The sequence below is a fragment of the Ursus arctos genome, unplaced genomic scaffold (genome assembly GCF_023065955.2).
Source record: "Ursus arctos isolate Adak ecotype North America unplaced genomic scaffold, UrsArc2.0 scaffold_3, whole genome shotgun sequence".
Lineage (NCBI taxonomy): Eukaryota > Metazoa > Chordata > Mammalia > Carnivora > Ursidae > Ursus > Ursus arctos.
This window is the reverse complement of record NW_026622985.1, coordinates 94,854,628-94,880,555: the sequence shown is the minus strand read 5'-3', so window position 1 is coordinate 94,880,555 and position 25,928 is coordinate 94,854,628. Positions and strand designations below refer to the sequence as shown.

The window sequence follows — 25,928 nt, the reverse complement described above, 5'->3', positions numbered from 1 at the left end:
ATGTGGTTTTATACACATGGAAGTAGAAATCTGATGAGTGGTTGCTTGGGGAGGTTGCTGGAGGGGATTCGCAAGAAAGGGGTTGAGGGAACCTTCAGGGGTGTTGGAAATGTCCTCTATTTGGACTGTGGTCTTGGTTACCTGGGCGTGCACACTTGTCAAAACTCCTCGATCGGTATATTGCAAGTGTGCACATTGCATTGCATGGAATTAACACTTCAGTAAAGATGACTGGGAAAAAAGAAATAAGAGAAAGAGTGCAAGAGAATGGGAGAAGGACCTGAAAGAGCATAGACAACTATTTCCAGGAGTTTTATTGTCAAGGAAAACAAAGAAATGGGGAGAGTGGGGTCAGGAGAGGACTTTGTTTTTAGGGAGAGAAATACCCACGTTTGTTTGCTGATGGGAATGAGCCTGCAGAGAAGGAAGACAGAAGAGCCCTAGCAATGCCCGTGAGCAGGCAGGGTGGCTTTAGTGGAAACACGGAGGTACTGGCTTTCAACAGAACTCTCAGGCCAACTTAATTTTCCTCTGTGTCCTTATCCGAACATTCTACAATAAATATACTTAAACTTATAATTAGAAAAACATAATAAATGGTTTTTCAATCAAGAAGAATAGAATGCTTCCCGTATCTGGTAAGGTCAGGCAGGGATGGGTGGTGATTCCAGGTTGGGTCACAGGTTGGACTCAATATCCCATAAGGACCATTTTGATTCTAAAATCATCCTAAGCAAACATTACCACTTAAGTTTGCAATTTACATTATAGTATCTGAGGAAGAACTTGAAGAGGATTGTGGCAATGATCATTGTTCTCGGGTCTAGGGAAGGAGGTATGGAAGGATACGATCACTCTCAGATACGGGGAACCTGAGATACCAGGTGCTTTGGGTCTAATCCAAGTCCATGGCATCCGTCACAACTTTTCATTTTAACACACTTTACCAGGCACAAGATACCATGCTCCGTGCTGTTAGGAAGAGAATTTCCTGACTCCCTGCAAGGCTAAGATTCCCTTTCAATCGAGCTAATTCTATGTTATTTTTAAAGAAATTAAATGGTGTTTTCTGTCATTGTCATTCTCTTGACCTACGGAGCTAATGGTTTTCCTAAGTAAGTGGCATTCATCGAGCAATGATTCTTTACAGGTGATGTTTTAAAATACTGAGAGAAACTTTAAATGCTGTATGTTTAATCAGACTAAAGTGAAGGGCTTTACGGTTCTAAACCTATGAAATGAAACAGCATTTTCTTCTTTATTGGCTGGTCTTTTAGGTTTATAGGTTTGCTCAAATTGTGACTATGGAACGATTCTCCAATGTAGGGTGTTTAAGTAAAGCAACCTCAGGTGGTTTTACTTTATTGATCTTTTTAATGCACTGGCTTCTGTATTTAAATGAGTTTGAGTTTGTTTCTTTAATGGTCTTTCAATAAAGCTTAAGTTGACCTGGTTCCTTTAGCAATCACGACACCGTAATGGCAGAAAAAGACTAATAATAAAAATGAACTCATTTTATGTGGTTGAAAAGGTTACATTTCTATTGATTTTAACTGTAATATAGTTAAAGTCCTTGATATTAAAATTTAAAAAACCTCCACAAACACATCCTTTTCAGTACAGAGGCTCTATCGATATTACTTTGCCAGTAGGTTTTGGCAGCAGTAACAATATTCAGGATGGAGTCTAAAACTGGCATTATCAGAGGACTGATAACCACATCCTTCAAACTCTGTTCCAGGTGAAAGAGCAGAAAGGTGCCTCAAGAAAATCGTTATATATGGAGTGACTTCAGAACGTGGGGGAAATGCCAGGGGTCTCAGTCTGACGGCCAGTCTGCTGGCTTATACAAAGCAGTAAATCTCGGCTTTCTGGAAGCACTAACATCTTTTAATACTATGTTTGGTGCCTGTTCCAAGAAGTAGAAAATGAGGAGGGGTGGGAGAAGCTGGCAGAGGTGGTGAAGAAAGGGGCAGAGAAAAGACAAGGGGGAAATTATGAGCGACACGTGAGAGGAGCCTTCACGCGTGCGTGCATGTGTGCATGCGTGTGTGTGTGTGCGTGTGTGAAAGCTGTCACAAAATGGACTGAGGTAAATCTCAGCTTCCTCCCCCTCCTCACTATCCCCATCATCAATGTGGCAGCTCACATTTCTTGAAGGTCAACTCTAGGTCAGATCCCACCTTTGGGAGTTTACATGTATTATTTCAGTGAATCTGCCAACAACCCTGTGGGCCCACAGTCTTGTGTGCCCCATTTTACAGTTGGGGAAACTGAGCTACTGGATTCCGTTACGATGCCTAAGAGGACGCAGTTCCTAAGAGGTACAGCCCAGAGGTCTGTGGGGCTGAAAGTCCAAGCTTCTCCATCATGCTGGCCTGGACCCCGTGCCATCGCAAAGCTAGGCTGCCATGATGCCCCCAGTAGGCCCACAGACCACTGGAAAAGAGTGGAGAGCAAGGTCACCCCAGCGTTGCCTCCCCCATCTGTCCTCCCCTCTTCCCATTTTTACTACATCTCCTTCGACGGGTCTTCTGATCTCTATAAGCCCAGCGTCCTTGGCATCCATCTCCTGGAGCGGGACAGGTTTTCAGAGCTGGCCCAGATGATGGGGGCTACGGGAACCCCTCAACTCTTCTCTTGCCGCCCCCACTCTGCATTTGTGGTGTTCGGCTACAGGGGTTAAACCCATAAGCTCAGGTGGAAGCCACGGGCCTGAAAGTCCAGATCCTGATGTCATTCTCATGGGGGACGTGGAGTCAGGCTGGGAGATGGGCTCGTTTCTATGGTCTGTTCTTCTAGTGTGACTTCTGCTGGTGGCCCTGGGGTGACAGTGTTAGGAGGGATGCTTAACAGAGTGGCAGCTTTTTACTGGATAGATGAAGAGAATACTTACTCTCTTCCACTTCTTTTTAAGGTTTATTTATTTTTGAGGGGGGAGAAGCAGAGGGAGAGCGAATCTCCAGCAGACGCCCTGCTGAGCACGGAGCCCAATGTGGGGCTCGATCCCACGACCCTGAGAACAGGAGCTGAGCTGAAATCAAGAGTTGACACTTAACCGACTGATCCACTAGGGCGCCCCTTTCCACTACCTGTTTGATGCCCTTCCTCCACTTCACTTTTGAACTAGCGGCCTGGACCCTCTCTTCTACCCACAAAATGTTTGCGTTGCCGTCCCCTCCAACATTTGGAACATACTTCCTCATGTCAGACGTGCTAGGGTGGGGCTGGCTCATTTTTTTCGTTCCCAGCCTGGTGGCTGAGGGGAGAAGGTGCATCAAATATGCCTCAGAAAGTAGAAAGAATCCACCAAGCGCATGGGGACCGCTCACAACCCTTATTCGTTATGAACTCGACTAATTCGTGTACTCACTCAGCAAACAGCTCCCGGGGTCCTCCAGCATCCAGAGCTGTGAGATGTGCACGTGTAAGCACAATCCTTGGCTTGTACTCTTAGAACATGACCAACTCCCGTTTGTGTAAGCAACACCACATCCCACTGTCATCCCGGTATTTCTTATTAGATACGAATGTCCCGTGCACAACCCATGCCTCTGGATGAGATGGGATGAGTTTGTACAAAGGGCCGCTAGGCGGCTGGCACACTCGTTTCCCTTTCCGCACGCTCAGCACTGGTTATGGCTAATGACCACTAGAGGGCATCTCAACACAGGCTCAGGACCCGCTCCGGGCCCCACCGGCCACCCAAATCCTCACGCTCAATCCCGGTGGCCTATTCCCTCTCCTGAGTGGAGAGAGGGGCAGCATGTAACCCTTCAGAACCTCAGACCGCATGGTGAGATGCATTTATTTTTCAGAGAGGAGACACATTTATGTAAGATACAAACCTGATTTCAGTTACCTGTGCTTGGGGATACAACCCGCTCTGCCTATTGTACTAAAAACCAACTTCGAGAATCACAATCCTTAAGAGAGATTTCAGCGCACTGCAGATGGATATAACAATATGATACCTCACAGATCGGACTTTAGTTTTCATGCCAGACAAAACAGAAATCCAGGTGCCTTATCTTCTTTCTTGAGAGATGATTTATGTACTTCATGTGTGTGGAGCGGGAGGGGGAAATGAACTCTGCAACCCTGGGTTTATAAGCGCTGCTGTATTCTGGAGAAGGACCGAGAGGACTGACATCTCAAACCCTACACCATATCACAAATTGCATTGCTGCTGCTTTCCCACTGAGCTGTAAGAAATGTAAAGTGAAGTAAACACATTTTTCTGGAGCGTAGGAATGGAGGTCTTGTCTAGCCCTGGAGTGCATAATTCATTTGCAGATGAAATTGCTTTCGAGAAGGAATGAAAAACTTGGAAGTGTTGACATATTCATTATGAGTCTTTTTCTGTTTCAGATCAGATGAGCTGGATGGGTTGAACTTATTTTTTCGTTAGGTTCCTCTGTATAACTTTTATGAATTGCAGAAGAGCAAATATTGAATGCCTGCAGTAAAAAATAAGTAAGATAATGTGGTCCTTGTGCCACCGCCCCCCCCCCCCCCGAAAACCTTTAAGGAACAGCTCAGATACTTTTGTGAGTCTTCTCTGATCTATTCCTCCCACCCCCGGGATGATTAATTCCCCCCTTTTCTGTGCTTCCTCAGCACAAGCTTACACTTCAATTGGCCCTTGGTTCGTGTCTGTGATTGATGGCCTTTCCTCTGGCTCGTGGCTCATGGAGGCAGCAGCACGCTGCCTGCAAACACTAGGATTTGCTCCGTGGGTTGAACTGCAAGCCATAGAACAGGAGCCTTGATCCTGAAGGCCCCGTTGATAATGACTCGACAGTTGCTTTCTCACTTGTTTTGCTTTTAAGAAAGAGGAGGGAACTGGGAAGGAAGGAGGGGAAAGAGCATTTATTCGACGACAGATGATGCTTGATGTTGTCACGTGTATTTTCATTGAACGCACACACAAACCCCATTAAAACAGGCAGCCTTATTCCCATTTCACAAATAAGGAAACAGAGTTCGATAACTTGCCCGAGAACGTGGAGCTATTAAGTGGAGGAGCTTGTCGATAAGGGGTCCTTTTTATTTATGCTTTAGTAACAACCTCTGATTTTGGCAATCCCAGTCCATGGCGGGGGGAGGGGGGTTCCCCTTAGACCCACTCTCTTCCCAAAGGGGAAATCTCACATTATGTGCCATGGCCTCGTTACCAGCCCAAACTGCTACTACCCTCTGCTGTTATATCCCCTTCCTTTTTTTTTTTCTTAACTTTTATTTATTTATTTGAGAGAGAGAGAGAGCACAAGCAGGGGGAGCAGCAGGCAGAGGGAGAGCAGACTCCTCATAGAGCAAGGAGCCCGATGTGGGGCTCAATCCCAGGACCCTGGGGTCATGACCTGAGCTGAAGGCAGAGGCTTCACCGACGGAGCCCCCCAGGTGCCCCATCTAGATCCCCTTCCCATTACTTGCACGTCCTTAGAGTAACTTGTTAAGACACTTCTCTTCTGGACGGCCGGGCAGGTCCCTCCTATCTGCAGAAATGACAAGAACTGTGACTACAGCTCTTCTCTCCCCCCAGGACACAAGCCCCTTTGCTCCTTTACAAGTCACCGTGTCCCACCTGAGCCATCGTCGGCCACCTGAATGTCTTTCATCTAGTAGGTGCACACCACGTATCTGTTCTCACATTTCTTTTGAATGAAGTTGGGCTAATTTTAGTTGCTCTTCATATTAGCGAGAAGCCTCACGGAATGCTGTTGATGAACACCTGACTTGATCCACGTCGGGCTTGCAGAATGTTTGCTCTTTAGAACTTTCCTGTTATAGGGTGGACATGCCTAAGAGGTTGATGCCAACTAGAAGTCACTGTGTGAGGTTCTTGGCAATTCCTCTTCACGGCTTCAAATACATGAAGTGTGCATTGTTGGTGGAACAGTCTAGAACCATATTGACACTTTGTCTTCTTTAGCAGGATCTTCAGCACACATCCCCACTGTTTACCAAGGCAACGTGTCCTGAAATCCGGTGCCCACACCTCTACGTACAGAGATGGTCTCCGTCTGAAGCCGCAGGAGGCTTGGAAGACAGCGGCAGGGGAAGGAATCATGGTCCTGAGACTGGTGCATCTTCTTTTTTGGAGACACTTCACCAAGTAGGCCCATTTTCTATTCAGAACTAAATAAGAAAATTTGCTGAGATACCCTTTCAAGGGCTGAGGACCCATAGCCTGAAACCAAATTACGAAAAGCTAATGACGTCATGAGGTTTTTGATAGGTGTCTCAATTTTGAATTGGCTGCTCTGGACACTGGAAATATTGGAAAGAAAACAAAAATTAAAACAAACTGACTCAATACAGGCCAAATGAAAGGACAAGCTTCCAATGTATATATCCTTCTCTCTTCTCTTCCTGGGTATCTTCTGTGCAATTAAGCCACTGTAATGATATGAGGAACTAATAAAATATTGACCTATGCCCTCCACAAAATTAAACATAAGTCAGCATTCCACTGGAGTGGAAAGTGAAGTAGTCATATACGTGCGGGCCTCCCAACAGAGAAGGAGTGAACGGTATCAGTGCTTCCGGGAGGGAAGGACCAAGGGACTTCCAGGCTCGTCATTGTTCCTGCCATCACCCCCTCTGTCAGGTGCGCTGCTGGTGTACATCCAAGGCTGTGAGTTCATCATGCTGAGTAGATAAACACTAAATTAGCCACAGGCAAGAAGTTACAGTCAATGTAATTTCAAGAACAGGGCCTTAGGCGAGCTAGGTCAACTTTCTTTATTTGTTCTGACATCCCTAAAAAGATTTAATGTTTCCAAACAGTGTTATTTTCTTTAATAAAGGCTTGAACCACCTCGGATATTAAAATTTTCAGGAGCGTTTACATCTAGATACTTTTGAGTATTGTTCTTTACTGTCAGAAAGTTCAAGGGTAATAAAGGCACACGTTTTTAAATAACTCAGCTGAGTTTTGGTGTCTAACTTCCGTCCAGGCTCCGTGTTTCCACAGAAGAGAAGGACGCTACGATGGAAGGGCAGGAGGTTATGTTCATGCCGACCTGAAGAATGATCTGGAATTCTTCATGGGGGGCAAGCTCACCGGCCCTAAAGCTGGACTGCTAAGTTCTTTGCCGCACAGGGACGTTTCGATTTTATGGTCCCCACTGATGTCATTAGGTTATTTCTTTTAACAAATGCGTTTCCCCATTGTATTAAATTATTCTTTCCTAAGGAGACTATCACCTAGTTTGGTATTTCAACATTTTTAATATAATTTTTGAATATAGTTTTTCACGAATCACAAAGGTTTTGCATTTTGTTTCTTGTCGAGCAGAAAAGATTCATGGTTTGTTTTCAAGGCTTTATATCGTTAGTGTTATAAACCCGAGGTCACACTGCGTGCACTCATCCACACGTCGCATTTGTCATCCAACAATACATGGTAGGGATGGCGCTGGGTCAGTTCGCTAACTTGGTTCCCAGCTGGGCGGATGTATGGGCCTGTCAGGGATGGGTCCTCCGCGGCGTCTGACCACATCAACTCAACTGTGTGCAGTTTAACACAGCAGTTAAGCACAGGCTTAGAGGCTGGGCTTGGGAATTAGGCAGACCTGGGTTTGGATCTCAACTCCTCCTTACTGACCTATGTCTCAGCAAGGTAGGAATAAAGGTATGTGTCCCACAGGACTGTTATATACTCAGAACAGCCTGGAAAGCACTAGAGACGGGGGCACAGTGCAATCAAGAGATGTTGATGGCTTTTGCGGCTCACCACACTACTGTTATCGTATTATTATTTCCTTAATAGGGTTTTTCCTTCACTGGGTCGAGGAGGATATCCTGGCATCTTTATTGCTATTTCTGAGGAAAAAAACCATTTTAACCACGTAAGTTTTTTAGCAGATCTGACAATGTTTCGAAAGCTGCTCCATCAACCTCTTTTCCTACGGAGATTTTTAACGTGCATGTTTCACCTTCCGGCTGCAGGTGGCATTTTCTGGGCCATGGAGCAGGTTGTCTTATCTGCCCTTCCAGGTTGCCCTCTCCACCCTTCCTGTCAAAACAATTTACAGGCAAGCATGCTACTCACTATCTCCTACTGCTACCCTAACTGACTCCAAAAAACAAACACCCCCCCCCAAAACCCAAAACTCACTAACCCCCAAAGACTTACTTTTACTTAAAACTCTTAAAATTTTTCAAAAGTTTATAAGGCAAACTAGCAGGGTGAGCCTGGTTCTCCTGACTGCTTGCACAGGCAACGAAGGGGGAATGTGTGAGCAATGAGCAGCCCCTGGAGAAGGGGCCTGGTTGTCTGGCTTCTAGAGAAGAGTCTGTCCTGTGAGCACTCGGACCTTATTAGTCACCTGGACATCCTTACCCTCTGTTTTCTCATCTGTTCAATGGGCTGACAGCATCAGGTTTTTCCTGACTCATAAGGTTGAGTGTATCAAACGAGGCTATGCGTGGAAGTGTTTCGAGCACTACATAACATGATCGTTAGGGAACATCCAGGGCAGAATGACTCTCTTCAGGCTGAGAAGGTTACCTGATACACCATACACCTATACCACTGTCCACATACACAGAACAGGTGCCCCGCCCCCCAGTGTTTCACATCAGCTCACACATTTTGCTACCCTACAAGTGCCTCATTCGACTACCTTCCACTTTACCGCCAATACGACTGCTCCAACAATTTTTTGTCGTTGCCCCTACCTATTTGATTTGTTTATTTGTTTTGACCTACGAAAAGCAGTCTGTAATTACCATATTCAACTTGACGAGTCTGGAGATAAGCACCTGCGAAGCCATTACCACCATCTGTAAATGCTTTTAGTTAAAGCAGCTAATGTAACCCAAACTACGGCGTACGTCGGCACCTTGAAGCAGAGTGCTCCCGTATGGAAACCTTAGCAAGGTAGCCTTGGCGCTATGGTCAGGTGGTGCGTGGTATGTGGTACAGACACGGACGTCAGTGGCTGGAAAGATGGACAACAATGGTAGGAGACAAAATGTTTTTTCAAACCTGTCACCTCATGGAACTCAGAAGGCAGACTCAATGCCTGTGACCTGTAGCTCTGGGGAAAGTGCTTCCAAAGAGCCGGGATGCTCATGGGAGTCAGCTGCTTCCTGCTGCCTACGTCAAAGATGACGTGGGTTCAGAAAAGAATCGGCCAGTTTCTCGACATCAGTAAAAGGGAATGAAGTCCACAAATTTAGAGCCTTACACCAGAGAATAAGAAATAAACTGCAGGAAGAGGTGACCAAGAGAGACACGTGAAGATTTCTTAGCTCAGCACACTGGCTTAGCTCCATGGGTGAAGGTAAAATTAGGGTCTTTACTTCCCACCCAAGCCTTTTGTTTCAGATGGCCTCAAGAGAGCCGCCATGACCTTAAGAGAGAGGCAGGGGCCCTTGGAAGCGAACGATGACCTACGACTAAGATTTATGTCCAGGAACGGATGGAGGGTTTGCTACTGGAACATGAAACTGACTGAGAGCACACAGATCAGAAGCCAACTCAGGTTTTAGAGGAACTGTATTGATGAAGAAACCAAGACAACTTGTCTACAAAAGACTTATAAGTGTGAAACAGCCCTCAGTGTGACTGGCACTTGCAGGAAACGGACCCCTCAGGTCCCTTCCCTTGCCCTGCTTCAATGAATGCATCTGCAAGCAGTGCAGAGCTGGCCCCAGCAGATTACGGCCAAAGGAGAGCCTCCCAGAGGACGGAGCCATGGAGGCCACAAGAATCAACGGACAGAGATTTGGTTTAGTCAAGACCTATACTCCCCCGCCAAAGGGATGGGAGGATGGGTGGTAGGGGTGGGTCCTCAGAATGCCTGCCTAGCATGATTTCAACCCTGCTAGGGACCACAGGACTTTGCTTTTCTAGAAATATATAAGACAGATTGGGTCTGTCTTTAACCTATGTTATGGGTTAAACCACTGAAATTTTAGGGTCACTTTGTAGTAGCACCTGGTGCGACCCTAATATTTACATCTTTCCTTCTGTCCCTAGCATTAAGCATACTGTGTGTGTTTCCCTTGATTACACTTCCCTGACCATTTTTAGGATTCATATTCAATACATAGCTCCATCAGCAAGCTCCATTAGCAACTGTTTTTATATAATTTGGCTTTAATTCTGATTAATAGCAGGTAAGAAATTATCGTCTTTATTTTAAAAGACAGAATGCAGTGATTTTTTTAAAACATTTTTTTGAAAATTCCTGACGAAAACAACTGAAGTCATGCTCTTTGTGGTACAAAAATTGGGGGACCTAATCATTTGTTCTTAAGGACTTGGGAGTTATTTTTTTAAGAAGTCCTTAATTAATTAATTACTTAATTTTTTATTATGTTCAGTTAGCCAACAAAAAGAAGAAAAAAAAAGACCTTAATTTTGCTTGCAGGAGAAATCTGTCAGTTTCTTCTTGGCAAAGATGGGATGGCCCTCCAGTTAGATGAAAGCCAAAATGAACATGACATCCTTACCATCTGTTCATTTTGTTTCGGGAGAACATAGACTATGAGTATCTGTGCCAGAGGATATATCCCTGAGCTCTCTATTGTTTAACTTCCATCAAAGCCCCCAAATATGTGATTGTTATTCTAAGAACATGCAGTTTATTTATTTTTTGGGGCTAGTTTTACCCTTGGATCAGGCCACAGTATCAGAAAGCTGGGTCATGTCAGTCTCTCGCTCCCTTCGTGGGCCCAGCACTCCTCCTCCAACGCCCTCTGAAATTGTTTGCACTGAAATCCATTTTTTAAAGAGATTTTATTTATTTGAGAGCGAGCGAGAGAGTACGAGCTAGGGGAGAGGGGCAGAGGGAGAGGGAGAAGCAGACTCCCCTCGGAGCAGGGAGCCCAAGGACCTGGAACCCCACCCCAGGACCCCAGGATCATGACCTGAGCCGAAGGCGGATGCTTAACTGGCTGAACTACCCAGGCGCCACTGAAATCTGTGTTTAAGTTATGCCTGACTTTCATTACAGATGCGACATTGAATGACCTTGTGGAAAACACATTTGTTGCAGAAATGCTGCTGAAGGCCCTGTCCCCTGCTTTCTCAGGGCTCACTCTGTAGCAAGGAGGACCGAGGGCCTTGACCAGCACTGCATTAAAAAAAAATTCTGAAGAAATAGAGCAAAATGCCAAAATTTGTAATGTTTGGCTGGTAGACACATATTATTATTCTCTGTGCTTTTGCATGTTTTTGAACTATTTCATACTAATAACAATTACTGTCATTATTGTTGTAATATCACTCAATTTCTTACTGGTCACAGGTATCCACTTTCTTTTATATTTTTTATAAGACTTTAAAATTTATTTTAGAGAGAGGATGCGCCTGCGTGCTCACAAGCAGAGGGAGGGGCAGAGGGAGAGGGAGAGAGAGAATCCCTAAGCAGACTCCCCACTGAGTGGGGAGCCTGACACAGGGCTCGATCCCAGGACCCTGGGATCAGGACCTGAGCTGAAATCAAGAGTTGGACGCTCAACTGAGGGAGCCACCCAGGCGCCCCTGGAGGAATCCACTCGCAAAGCCTCGTGCCCATCCTTCCAGACACCTCACCATCAAGTGATGGTTAGGAGCACGCGTGGACTGAAGTGTGACCCACCCAGGCCTACCCATGCTTCCACAGCTTCCCACCCTTGACCTTGAGGCGAGTTATGTCGGACTATCTGAGCTTCAGTTTCCACATCTCTAAAGTGGGGATCAGAACGCTGCATATCTGATATGGTTCTGGGGAGGACTGAATGAGAGGCCGCGTTTAACATCCTTAGCTCAGTGCCGAGGACACAGTGAGCATCCATGAATGTGAGCTATGACCATGGACGTGACCTTGCCCAAAGGGACAGTGCTACGGGGCAGCTTCCTATGCCTGTAAATATAACCCAGGCTATGTAAGAAATATATATACACCTTTGGGACTTGCTTCAATTCTCTATGTCATTGTTCAGACTGCCTGTGAGCCACCTGACGTCCCTTGAGCAGTGGGTTGGTGGACGGAAGGAAGGGAAAGAGCAGAAAGCAGCTCTGGACAGCAGGAAGGAAGGAAAGCGAGAAGAAGGGCTTTGTGACACAAGACTTTGAAATCATTCCTCGTGATGTTCGGCTCTTGGAGTCATCTAATTGGCATGAATTTTCATCGCGTATAGTACTTTTTCAGGTGCTCGCTGCCTGCCCGGGGTTTGTCTTACATCTCGACTGGCGGTAAGCCTTCAGCTATGATCCCTGGTGCAACTGTGCGTTTTCATAAATGACGCCACTTGAGGCCTGTCACGGGCTCTGGCTCACTCCGGTGTCTGAGGACTCCTAGAGTCAGCTCCTCATTATCTATGTGGAGATTGGGCACTTTGTGTTTTGGCAGCAAATGTTTCATCCAAGGTCAATTTCCCTCAAGGGCTCAGCATCATTTCAGACAGTATGTGCTCAGGGAATGCAAATTAATTTAATGTTAGCTTTAGCCAAACCCAGCTAGGAAAGTAAACCTTCTTTTAAAAACACCGTAAACACTGATAAACATCGTTGGGATGATGTGCTGTTTGTGTGTATATATAAATGTATAAAATTTCACCTTAATTCCAGAGGCATCATTCCATAGCACTTTATACTCATGGCTGAATTAGCCTTATTTTTATTCTTTGATTAGAAGTTCATTTTAATTTGAAATTATTTGAATATCTTTGTCATTATATTTTGTTATACAACTGGGGGCTGTCAAAATGGGTTGAAGATATCTGTATGTTTCATATTTTTGTTGGATTATAAAAAGGCAACACGTACCCAAAAAAATGCAGCACATGCTTATAAGAGAAAATGAGGAAATACAGAAAACTCTAGAGGAAACCAAATCACTTAGAATCCCTTCACACAGAAATAATCATGATGAACATTTTCCTATATCTCTCCCACACATTCTTGAGGTTGTAGAAGTTCTTAAGATGGATTTGTAGATTGCTTCCAGAAAAAAGGTCAGTGTTCTCTAGAGTTCTAAAGGTACCCTCAGATTTACCTGCATTCTCCACAAGGCCTTCCCACTGGAAAGAAAGCGGAGAGTCTGTCTGACCTACTTTTCCATAAGGAAGAGCCATATATTTTTTCTTCTGATATTAGCCTAGCTTTATTTTCCATCTGAGCTGGGTTGGAGAGGCTGAGAAAGACCAGAGCACCAAAGAGCATGAAGTCTTTCCTAGGTGAATTCAAGTGGGTTGAAGTGTCTGGCTTTCTAAACACATCCAGAAATTCCAGTGCAATTGCATTGATCAAATGACAGAAGGAGTGGGGGCAGGACCTTCCGCCACCCTTGGTACAATTCCTATGGCAGAATTCCACCCACAACTTTGGAGCGCTCCCCACTTCTATGCTGTTCCTAACCTCAAAGTACGGCGCAGCCTGTGTTTTCACACCTCTCCTGTCTCTTTTTTCTGGAACCAAGTTCCTATCCTTCTGGAGGATTTTCCCCAGTTCCCCACTTTAAGCATCTGATCGGGGCTGCCAATCATCATTCTCCCTCCTCTTGCCAATAGGGCGGCACATAACCCAAGCCAGGCCAATCACAGATCTTCCCTGAGGTTTTGAAATGAGAACCAGGAGACTTTCTTCTGATAGCAGAACTGAGACGTGAGCCCCGTGCTCCAGTGCCTGCGTTCCATGATATGGAACAGAGGGAGCCTGCCGGAAGAGGTATTAATCCAGTCCTCAGAGAGGGGTGGACAAGGAGAGATAATAGAGGAAGGGAGGCACGGATGGGAGAGGGCCAACAGCCTCTAGCCTTTGTTGTAATCCTCCAGGTCCCCTGGATTTTCTTCCAAAATTTTAGTTTGCCCTTTCTTAAATTCTATTACCTACACTAGGAATTTTCCCTACAAATGAATTCTGAATTGGTTTTCTGTCATTTGCAACCAAAAGAACTCTGAGCAGTAGAACCAGACTTTCCCCAAACCCTCCTCAGTCTCCTGGACTTTCTGCGTTCTGTGCTTTCTAGACTTCTCTGGCTTTCTGTGCCTCAAAAGCCCCAAGTTCCTAAAATAGCCTATCCCTCTCCTAATCCCTCTCCCTCTCCCTGTCTTCAGGGCAATCTCTAATTCGGTGGCAGGTAGCAGCTTTGATTAAGCTGATCTTTGTTCTTAAAGGGTTGCTGGTTAGGGGGCACCTGGGTGGCTCAGTTGGTTAAGCATCTGCCTTTGGCTCAGGTCATGATCCTGGGCGTCCTGGGGATCGAGCCCTGTGACAGGCTCCCTGCTCAGCGGGAAGTCTGCTTTTCCCTCTCCCTCTGACTCTGCCCCCTGCCTGTGTACTCTTTCTCTTTCTCTCTCAAATAAATAAATAAAATCTTAAAAAAAAAAGGGGGGGGGGTTGCTGGTTAGTTCTGAAGAATCCCCAGTTGGCAGAATGTGCCAGAAGGCAGGGCCTGCCTTACCTATCTTTACTCCAGACATCATTTTGGGAAACATACCTAGAAATGGCTCTATCAGCTCTGCTCTCTCCTCTCACCGACCCGGCCCTCCTCTGTGGCCAGGGTTCCCCACCCACAAGGCTCAGTTCTAACACACAGAGCATTTTCCTGGAGACAGGGAGAGTTAGTTCTGCAAGGTTCCACAGCTCAGGTAGGCCTCCTGCACTACCCTGCTCCCAAAGCTGACTGTTGAGCCCTTTTTGACTTTTAACATTATTCTGTAATGCTGCAATGGCAAGAGACGTCACTTTAAAAGAGGTGACAGATGGCATGGGTTAAAACAAGAGAATGTTTCTAATTAAAACCCAATACACATAATATTGAAAAAATGGTATAAAACCATCCTAATCCTGTAATGACATAAACTGTACCACTCCTGGCCTTGCTGGCTTTTCTGAATAAACCTGGAGTTATGGTTCAAGATGGGCTTGGTTTTGCTCAGTGAATAATCTGCAGCTTCTAAGATGAGCCAGGCACTGCGCTAGGCCCAGGGACTCTGCCCACCACCGCGAGGTAACCTTATTTACACATATTTGATTGACTGCACGAGAAACTGTAACCGCATGTTGTCAGTTTCCTAGGAAAGACCTGTCCCTAAAATACCCTCCAGCATTTACTGCTAAAGGCCAAGCGTAAACTCCGTATCAAGTTATGAATTTGACATCCACCGCTGCTCAAAACCAGACAGGACTCGTGCCTTTTCTCTGCAGCCTGAACTTCCCACAGCAACCGGCCGCATCCGAATGAGGTCTGAGTGGCTGCTGAACCCCGGCCAAATGACACTGCACTCTGCTGACAAAACAGTATCCCCCTGCTGTTCTTTTTCCTGACAGGTATCTATTTTGGACTCCTTCTAGAGAATGCACTGACAGTTCCCATCCTTGATCTTTTGGCTTAGTTCCCAGGGAGACTTCCTCATGCTATGTTTTATTCATGGTGCCTCCCAGGCTGCTTTCTTCATTGTGAAAATCAGTGGTGGGGGTAGGGACAATCAATGAACCTGAAATAAAATTTGACTGTCATAATAAAATCGTCCCTTTGTGTGCTGAAAGCCTACAACCAGAGTCTGAGATTCGGGGGGAGGTCTGTGTTTTGAGGATTTTTCAGGGGAAGCATCCATAGAGGAAAAAAAACAACCAACCAACCTATAGTTATTCATATTGTGTTGGAGCAGCGAAAGAAGTGGGTCAGATAAACCGAAATAACCTTTGCTGGGAAACACGATAAGCTTCAGACATCTGAGAGCATGGAGAAAAATGATGGTGTGATAGATAAAAACAGGAGACTGAGAGATGTGTGAGCCTAAAAGCAGCCAGGCTACAAAGAATATACATAGTAAACATTTATTCTACCTTCTCTCTAAAAAACGTCTTCACCATTAAGTCCATCATTGTCTTTCCTTTAGTGTCCATACATCCTTCTATTTCCCTGGTTGGGACTTTGTAGGAGAAAGTGTAATAAGCATCTCTTCTGCCCGTCCCAACCCCCCAAAACAAAACCAGCGTCCAAGGAGAGCAGAGGATAGAGATTATAACACTGTATCACGTATAACCGAGGTGCGCACATTTCGTATACCTTGAGAATTACGGTCCTCTCGTGCCGGGTGATGTTAACAACGTGGGGCTGTCCATTGGCCATGTTCCTGTGATCTACATCAATGTTATAGGGCTCCCTGGTGCCGCCCAGGTTGTACCGAATCTGTAAGTTTCCTATATAAGGAAAAGAAAAGAAACTGTCATTTCTTTGCTCTAGGTTTCATTTGATGCTCAGGCTTGCCCCCTTTGCTGTCCACCGATACCATGGCTGTTCAGAATTCTGACTCTCTAGTTCAATGGCACGCTGAGCCAGAAGGGTTCAGAGCCCTGGCCTACACGAGTTTACAGTCTACCGACAGTGAGCCATCAGTGACCATCACCTCCAAGCTGAAGCAGCAAATGGTCTACATGATCCAAACTGGGACTGCGCCTGGGAAGGAGGATGAGAACATACACAATATAGGACTGTGGAGACGCCTGCAGACTGATGAAATACCGTGTGAAATGAAAAATAAATGCAGGATGCAGCGATGGTCTCACGCCATCCGCAAAGTGTGACATTCGGCATATAAAAGAATCATGAGCATACAATATTAAAAATAAACATAATTTACAAAAGATAAATACATGGGATTTGGGGTGGCTTCACGGAGACCAAGAAAACAAAGGAAAGAATTTTATTCTAGGATAGAGATTGCGTCAATCCGAATGCAAATCAAAGGGAAGATGGGCTTCCTGGGCCCCTGAGTCCTCACTGCCCCTCAGCTCCAGCTCACTTGGCCTCAACAAATTATTCTGTTTTTCTCTCTATCTTGCTTCTCCCCAGTAATGACAGACAATAGTCAAAAAGACTGATATAATATTCTAGATCTTGCTGTTAATTAATCTGCACAGCAAACATAACTTGTATTTCTTATTTATGATTTTTAAAGACATCAATTTTTTATCTCATTTTTAACTCAAATTGGAATCTTCATGTTAATAGCCTTCGACATCCCATAGCTTAATGACGGAGCGAGCAGCCTAGCAAGAGTTTGACCAACTGTAAATCATCTCACAGGGTCTTTGTTGCCTCTTTCTTGAGGAACAAAATGGATATCCTGATTTTTAAGTTATGAAATAAAATACAATATTTAAAACTTAGAAAGTAAACAGAAAGATAAAAAAGAAAGAAAGAAAAGAAAGTCATCAGAAATCTCACCATCGAGAGATAACTACTCTAAATATTCGGCAGCGTCTTTTCCCAGAAATTGATCACGTCCATACATATCCATAGACACAAATAAATGCAACAGTTTCTAAACGCTGCTCTCCCTTACTTAGCATTACACGGGGTAGTTTAAATTCTACCGTGTCCCTGGAATTGAAAGCAGCATACATTACATTAATCAAGAATTAACTGTTATTTCCTAATTTCGCTTTCTGAACAAATCTGACAAACCTTCCCCGTTTCTGAGTTTTTCCTGAGTATTTTGTCCTTGATTTGTTTACTTATAGCATTTCGACCAAGCACGGCTGATTCTCACCTCCTAGGGGTGTCTGAATTCACATACTCTCCTCCATCTCCATCAAAGCACAGGCAACCCCTGGCACGGGGAGTGGACCCCAGGGGAGCCCTCTTCCTGGTGGATGCAGCTCCACGCAGAGCTGGCCTGTCTTGGTGCCTTTGTGCTGACCATGCGGTGTCAGGGACCTGACGGCCACCACCTGAGCCTCACCTGCGTCGTCTTCTGCCTGGACCACCTGATCCGAATCCATTTCTCCTTAACAATGACCCCTCTTGGCCTCATTTCTGAGTCCCCTCCTTCTCTGCTCTTCCTCACTACCAATCCCATCAAAGGAGAGGTCTTACTGGCACTTCAAACACAGCATATGCAAAACCAAACTCTTGACCTTTCCCCTCCAAAAGTATTCCATCTCTATTGTCCACATTTCAGTTAATGGCTACTCCAACCTTCAGGCTATTCCTGCCAAAAGCCCTGCCTCCCCTCTTCCTCCTATATCACACACATCTGTCAGCAGCTCTCCTTGGCTCTATCTTTAAAATACACCCTGACACTTACTTCCTTTCATCACCTACACTTCTACCCCCTGGACCAAGCCACCACTGTCATTTGCCTTGATTATTGGACTCACCTCCATACTAACAAACCTCCTTGCTTCTACCATTCCCCCAGCTCCCCTACCCTAACCCAGCCTCTGCACACATACCCAGTCCCTTCTCAGAGGGCAGTGAGAGTAATCCTCTGCTCAGAACCCTCCATGGGGCTTCCTATCTCAACCAAAGCAGAAATCAAAGTCTGCTTAATGGCTCACCAGGCCCTATATGCCCTATTATCTCTGATATAATCTCTTATTCTCCTCCTTGCTGACTCCTCACCAGTCCACCTTAGCCTCCTTGCTGTTTCCTCAGAAGCCAGAATGTTCCTGCCTCAGGACCTTTGCACTGGCTGGCTCTTCTGTCTAGGATACTCAGTCCCCAGTGTTCTGAATGGCTGACCCCTCAGCTGCTTTAGGTCTTTGCTCAAATGTCCTCTCAGTGATTATTTCTGTGACTTCCCCCATTAAAAGAAGAATATACCCACTCCTTTCCCTTGGCCAGGTCCTCCCTTTTCTGCCTTATTTTTTTTTCTATGAGAGTAGTAATTTTTGTTTATATTCTCTGTATTTTATTCCCAATTCCTAGAATAATGCCCGATACTTAGTAGGTGCTGAATAAATATGTCTGTTGAACGAGTGAATGATTGTCTCCCTGCTTCTGTGCTTTTATTCTTGCAAAGAGATTTCTTCAAAATGCATAATTGATGATTTCACTGGTTCACTAAAAACTCTTCAAAGCCTTCCAGTTGCTCATAGGATGAAGACATACATACTTAATATAGTGTATGATGTCTTGTCTGATCTGACTTCTGCCTGTTATGTTATTTTCAAATGATACCATTTACTCTCACTTTTTACATTCAAGCTACCTTGGACTTCTGTTATCCCTAGAAAATACAATTCTCCTTTCTATCCCAGGACCTTTGAATACGCTGCTCTCTTTTTCTGAGCTGCTTCTTTCCCCACCCTTCAGTGTTTTACTCTATTTTTCCCTTTACCCAAATAGCATTAAAAACAATCTATTGTTTGGGACTGAACAGGACGTGATTAGACAGTTGTCTGGCTATGTGCAGAAGAACAAGTTGACTGTCTTGAGTTTTTATTCCCTCCTTCTCGTGCTTGGACCGCGTATAATCACAGCCGGTTATCTTGAAGATACAGCTGTATTCATTCATCATTTGTTTACTCATTTCTTTGGAACACATTTATTCAGTGCTCTTGGAAAGCACTGTTGGATCCAACTTTTCAACGCCTGAATGTGGGCTGGCTGGCTGGCTATCAGTGCACAGTGCACCTCTAAGAACCACATACCGCACCCCCCCCCCCCCCCCCACCCCCCCACCCCCCCCCCCCCCCCGCCCCAGGCGTCTGGCCCTGGGAAGACAAGAAAGACCAGGTCCTGCCTTTGAGGGCTAGAGGTCAGAGGAAATGGTAATTATGCAAAAACCCAGACGTTTTCCTCTCTACTATCTTTGTCATTGGTCCCATTATGTTCCCCAGCTCATTAAAATTGGTATTAAGCTGTTTTCATTATTTTTTCTCTTTTCTGGCTTTCTTTCTTCGTAAATATGATTTAAAATTTCTGTAACTGCCTCACTTAATGGCAACTGCAATGATTTGCTTTGAGAAAACAGACGAGTTGGAACGTTAGATTTATATGTAGTGGGTATCCATAAACAGTAATGGCAATTTTCTTGAATAATAAAATTTAAATGATATATTTATTCCTTTCAAATAATAGTACAAGAGAACCACTAAATGATGGTTGGAGAATATTAATATTTTCCATTAATATAAAATATTATTAAAATGGAAAAATACTTCACTTCCTGCATATTATGTTCATCTCCCAAGCGAATTAAAGCGGTTATAAGGGGCTGCTCTTTCATTGGGTGCAGCAAATAACGTGCTTAACAGATTTATTCTCTCCTGGCCATCATCATTATCATCAGCAAACACTTTCGGAGCACCTACTGTAGGCAGGAGATGTAGGGCTTCTCATCTCGCCGGGAAGACAGGGCATATTTATAACAAGGACAGATAACAGTACACTGAATGCCAAACAAATGACATTGAAAGTAAGCGGGATAGGAGTCTAGAGTAAGGAGAAGTCATTGAAAGGAGGTGAGACTCGATCTGGCTCCAGAATGAAAGGAAGGTGTTAGCACCCAGAGGAAGATGGAGCTCCTCCAGGTAAGGGGGCACTGTGGGGGGTAGGGGCAAGGTGTCACGTGAGCTTGGGGAATAATAAGCAAGAGTAGGGTTGTGTGGCACTGAATACGTGGCAGGATGTAGATCAGATCCGTGGGCCGTGGATAGCAGTAACGGCTAACACTTACGTAGTGTCTGTCTACACATCCCTAGACTACAGACTGCACAGGGATAGGGTCGTGCTTTGCACTTACTGACTCATTCGATTTTCATGACGCACTCATGAGGGAGGCGCTGTTCTACAGAAGAGGGCCCTGGGCACCGAGGGGCTCATTGCCCAATGTCACGGTCACACAGCCCGCACAAGGCAGAAGCAGATTCAAACCCAGACGTTCTGGTCCTACACTCGCAGCTCTCACCTTGGGAGTCCTCACCCCAGAGCCTGGTGGTTTCCATAGGCAGGCTGTGGGATCTGGGATTTCTCCTGCACTTACTGGGAGGAGGAGAGCCCTGCTGGGGCACGATGAGGGACACTGCGCATGAAGGCTGTGGTGGGTAAGAGCGAGGCGGGAGGGACCGGGAGCAGGGAGAGAGATGGGTCTGAGGCGCACTGCTATTCCATGAAGGGATAACAGGTGCCAGGAGCTGGGCACCCCTCAGACCTCGGTAGACCCTCGGCAGGCCAGGCTGCTGGAGTCCCTGGGTGAGTGGCCTCTCAAACACACATGGCCTCGTCCATTTACTCAAGTGCCATTTCACATGTAATAACCTATGTGTGCCGTGGCAGGAACGAAGTTGGGAAGCACCGAATTAGAAGACTAGCAGTGGGGAAGAAAAGAAAGAGATACCCCGGGGGACATGGTGTGACTCGACCCTGCAGGACTTGTTTGCCTGGGTGGCCCCCCACAGGGGAAGGATGGCGCATTTGTGAATGACAGCACACTCGCGAATTCAGGTGTCTGGAGGGGGCAGCGTTGGCAGAAGCCGAGGGTCTGGAGGAGGGGCCGGTCTTGGGGGAACCGTGATGGTGACAGGCTTTCAATATGTTAAGAATGAGGGATGCCAGGGCATTTAGTTAAGACTTTCTAGTTCTTAATTTGTTCCTGATATTTTGGCATAGTCCTTATTGATTTTTTTTCCTGAATGAATTCTTCACGTTTTTCTAACTTTAAATATCAGTTTATAAAAAATTCAGTCTTTGAAGTGTGAAAAAAACACATTTTCATCAACAGTTTGAAGATGGCCTTTCAACGTTGGAAAGCAACTGACTGGTCAAGCTTTCCAAGTGCAACTGGGAGTGTGCTAGAGATTTCTGCCATATGGAGAGAGTGGCAGAGCTCTCGGGGCCTGGAGTCAGACACCTGAGCCTAGAAATCCTGGTTTTGCCTTTGCCAGCTGAGTGTGCAAGGCACTGAGCCTCTCCATACTCCAGTTTTATCTCTGCTGACAGGGGATAAAGAATGATATCTACCTCGCAGTTGTGCGGCTTGTACGAATTAATGCGTGTGCCACTTAGCACACCTTCGGGCATCGTTAAATGGTAGCACCAATATGAACCGATTACTCAGAACCCTTGCCCACGATGAACGCCCACACACACCAGCGTGAGTGCTCATGGGGACAGGGATAGGGTATGGGAATGCGAGTTACCGATATAGTTACCGAGTATACGGATAAAATTTAGTTGGGGACTAAATTTTAATGTGGCAGTGATTTAGCGAGTAGACAAGACAGCGTCTTCTGGGGCATGTTCATGACGTCCTGACATCTGTGAGAACCACCCCCGGGCACTGAGAGGCTGGGGCTTGTGGGTGGAGAACATCAATGGATAAAAAATTGACTTAACCTGACCCAGGAGAAGTAAACTCAGCTCGTGAACTTCTGGAAAGCAGAGGTTCTGTCCTTTTTTCTTCTGCCTCCGCAGTGATTTTACTTATTCTGTTTTCTGATTACACCAGTGACGCTTGCTCATCTGACATTTATAAAAGAGTATTACTCAGGAGAAGCAAATCGACTGACAAGAGGCACTCTGGGCTCATATTATTGCTTTTTGTTTTCCATCCGTATTTTTCACAGATCTAAGCCGATATTGTATAGTGAAGGCTCTGTCTTGCCTTTTTCCTTTCTTTTCTTCTTTTTTGTTTTTTTTTTTGGTTTAACATTGTATTACGTAAATAAAATTTTTTCCTCCATGCTTTTTTCTCCATTGCTCCCTGTAAATATTATTCTTAATGGACACATAATATTCCTTAAAATGGTGACTCCCTCTTTTACTAACCATTTTACTACAGTTGAACTTGTAGGTCCTTCTTCTTTTTTTTTGTTTTTTTTAAAAGATTTTATTTATTTATTTGACAGAGAGAGAGAGGCAGTGAGAGAGGGAACACAAGCAGGGGGAGTGGCAGAGGGAGAAGCAGGCTTACCACGGAGCAGGGAGCCTGATGCGGGGCTCGATCCCAGGACCCTGGGATCATGACCTGAGCTGAAGGCAGATGCTTAACGACTGAGCCACCCAGGTGTCCCTGTAGGTCCTTCTTAATGCTTATTTTTATAAATAACACTAAGGAACATTCTCATGCTGTGTTTTTGTCTGATTTTGGGCTTATTTCTTTAGGAATAATTTCTGAACGGGAAGATCTTAGGAAATATCCCCCCCACTCCCAATCTTTTTTTTTTTTTTTAATTTATTTTTATTTATTTATTTTTTTTTCTAGTTGCTGGCTTTATTTATTTATTTATTTATTTTTTAAATAATGATTTTTTATTATATTATGTTAGTCACCATACAGTACATCCCCGGTTTTCGATGTAAGGCTCGATGATTCATTAGTTGTGTATAACACCCAGTGCACCATGCAATATGTGCCCTCCTTACTACCCATCACCGGTCTATCCCATTCCCCCACCCCCCTCCCCTCTGTAGCCCTCAGTTTGTTTCTCATAGTCCATAGTCTCTCATGTTTCATTCCCCCTTCTGATTACCCCCCCTTTCTTTATCCCTTTCTTCCCCTACTGATCATTCTAGTTCTTATGTTCCATAGATGAGAGAAATCATATGATAGTTGTCTTTCTCTGCTTGACTTATTTCACTAAGCATTATCTCCTCCAGTGCCGTCCATGTTGTAGCAAATGTTGAGAACTCATTCTTTCTGATTGCTGAGTAATATTCCATTGTATATATGGACCACAACTTCTTTTTAAACAGCAGTGAATTGACCAGAGAAGCTTAAGAATTTACTATGTTTTAAAACTCAAGCTGACCTGGGTTCATAATAATAAATTTTGCTCCCATGGAAGAGATCTCGATCTTTGAGAAGCTCTCAGTGGTTCTGGAATACTCAGTGCAGAGCTAGGAGGCATGGGCAATGAGAGAGGCCATCTCCACATTCTCAGCCCATGTCATCTCTCTGGGAAACGAATGAGAGAGATTTGTTCCCTGATCAACCTACAATATTCTTCTTTGTGAAAATGCGATCTTCTTAGAACTTTTAAGTGTCTCAGAGGAATGGCCCCCTCAGTGTTGGGCACATTCCTGTGTGTCAGAACTGATCAGACTTCTCTCAAAGGTCATGAGTGTGCTTTTCTATTCTCACAAGATGCTGCTTTTAGTCCCACTCCGACCTCTCAGCTCCATACGTACTTGGAGATCAAGGCGGTCCCCGACATGACAAGGGTAAATACATGCTCTTGCTCTAAGCAAGCCTTATACCAGGGATATATTTTATGAATGTAAAATTCTGAGAGAGTTTAGGAATGAAAACATCTCTGGTTTTCTATTTCTATTCAAAGCTACATGTGTTCTGTAGGAACCTACTGATATGTTATCATAAATCGGGATACCTCATTGATTCATATTAAATTAATTTTACTACTTCAGAGCTCATCTCTGTTTAGTACAGCAGTGCATGTATTCATTTGACAGGAACAAAAAATCATCATTATACATATGAAATAATCTCACATTCATGTAATACGCTTCCCATAAAGAACCTGACATGCCTGAGCAACATTACTACTATGACCCATGGCTAGAAGGCACTCAACTGACAAGTTGCTTTCTTGGCTCTCATAGAGGGAAATGAGGTTCAAAGACGCTGGATGACTCGTTCAACATCCGAGGGAGAATAAAGGACAAGACCAGAGCACTCCAGACTTTCTAGAACATTCTGTTCACCCAACAAAAATAGCAGAGGCCAGGCATCCTTGTCCTTACCGGCGGGTTTGATGAGAACTGCCAAGAAGTCTGTCGTGAAGGAGCTGACGTAGAGGAGAATGCAGGGCGCCTTGGAGGTGCTGAAGCTGAAACGGATCCCCTCGTGGGCCAGGTCGGGAGGGGTGCTCTGCTGATCAGGGGAGCTGTCTGACCTGCTGCCCGATTCTTTGCCACTGACCCCCGGTGCCTGGAAGTTGTACCGTAGCCACATCCCCTCTTCAAAAAATGCGCCAACATCTGTTGAAACGAAAAGGGTGGAGGAAATTGAAAAATGAGGGGAAACCGGATGCGATACGGCCAACGCTTTAAACTCGGGTAGACCGTTAATTCTGTTGTTCACGGAAGGCAGGCCCTGCCTCCAGGAGGGCATCAGATGGGGCTACTTTCTATAGAGATTGGCTTATTTCATCAACATGGATCATCTATCAAAAAAAAAAAAAAAAAAGCATGTCATAGAGCACAGAGATCTGAAAATTAAAAATATATTAACTAAAACTGAGAAACTTAAATCATACCAGAAAGAAGTTTTATGGACAGGACTTAGGCCAAAGAACTAATTTAGGTTGAAGAGGTACCCTGAAAATAAAGGCAATGGTTTAACGCAAACACCAATTTAAGGAGCTCACGGGCTTCCTCTTTGAGACTGGAGTTGTTTCGAATGTTCTCACAGCACAGACCTCGACAAGGCCCTGAGGAGGTCCCTGGGCTTTGGGGACAGTGCTTAAAATCATAAGATGTGAAGTTTGAGAGAACTGGGTTCAAATATGACCATTAATTAATTACTGTGTGGCTTTATGGGAAGTTACTTAACCAACTGCTTTAGGCCTCAGTATTTTATAGGTGAAAGGGAGACAATAAAAGATAATGTGAAATGATCAGCACCAAGGAAATAGTACTATTATTATTATGAAATTAGAAGAACAGTCACTAACTCTTCATTGGTCTTTGTCGATGGCCTAATCATTGCTAATTGGTTCCTAATCACTTCCTGGCAGACCAGCTCCTCTGATGACTCTCCCATCATTTGCTCCCCAGTGTTCCAAAATCACCTCCTACCGCAGCACGAAAGGCGGAGATTCCCTATCAAGCTTTGTTTGGTCTTCCCAGTTACTGTTCCCCTTGCCCTCTGCAGGTGCCCTTCTGGAAGGACTGCTCAAACTTCATTGCCTGTGGGGGCGCCTGGGTGGCACAGCGGTTAAGCGTCTGCCTTCGGCTCAGGGCGTGATTCCGGCGTTATGGGATCGAGCCCCACATCAGGCTCCTCCACTAGGAGCCTGCTTCTTCCTCTCCCACTCCCCCTGCTTGTGTTCCCTCTCTCGCTGGCTGTCTCTATCTCTGTCGAATAAATAAATAAAAATCTTAAAAAAAAAAAACAAAAAAAACTTCATTGCCTGTGGAATGTGTTATGCGCACAACATTCGCAATCCACTAAATTAACACTATGCAGAATATATTTTGTGAAACACAGCTTTATGTTGTCATTAATCG

The 25,928-nt window shown here is 44.9% G+C and overlaps 1 protein-coding gene across 1 annotated transcript in view; it reads right to left on the bottom strand.

Annotated features, from left to right (window-relative positions):
* The window catches only part of CNTNAP2 (contactin associated protein 2), a 1,356,273-nt gene that overhangs the window by 132,770 nt on the left and 1,197,575 nt on the right, over positions 1-25,928 (bottom strand). The window contains exons 20-21 of the mRNA XM_026479097.4: positions 24,441-24,677; positions 16,017-16,150 (exon numbers count right to left, since the gene is read on the bottom strand). Of these exons, the coding sequence (XP_026334882.2) occupies positions 16,017-16,150; positions 24,441-24,677 (371 nt within the window). The remainder of the gene's footprint in view (positions 1-16,016; positions 16,151-24,440; positions 24,678-25,928) is intronic.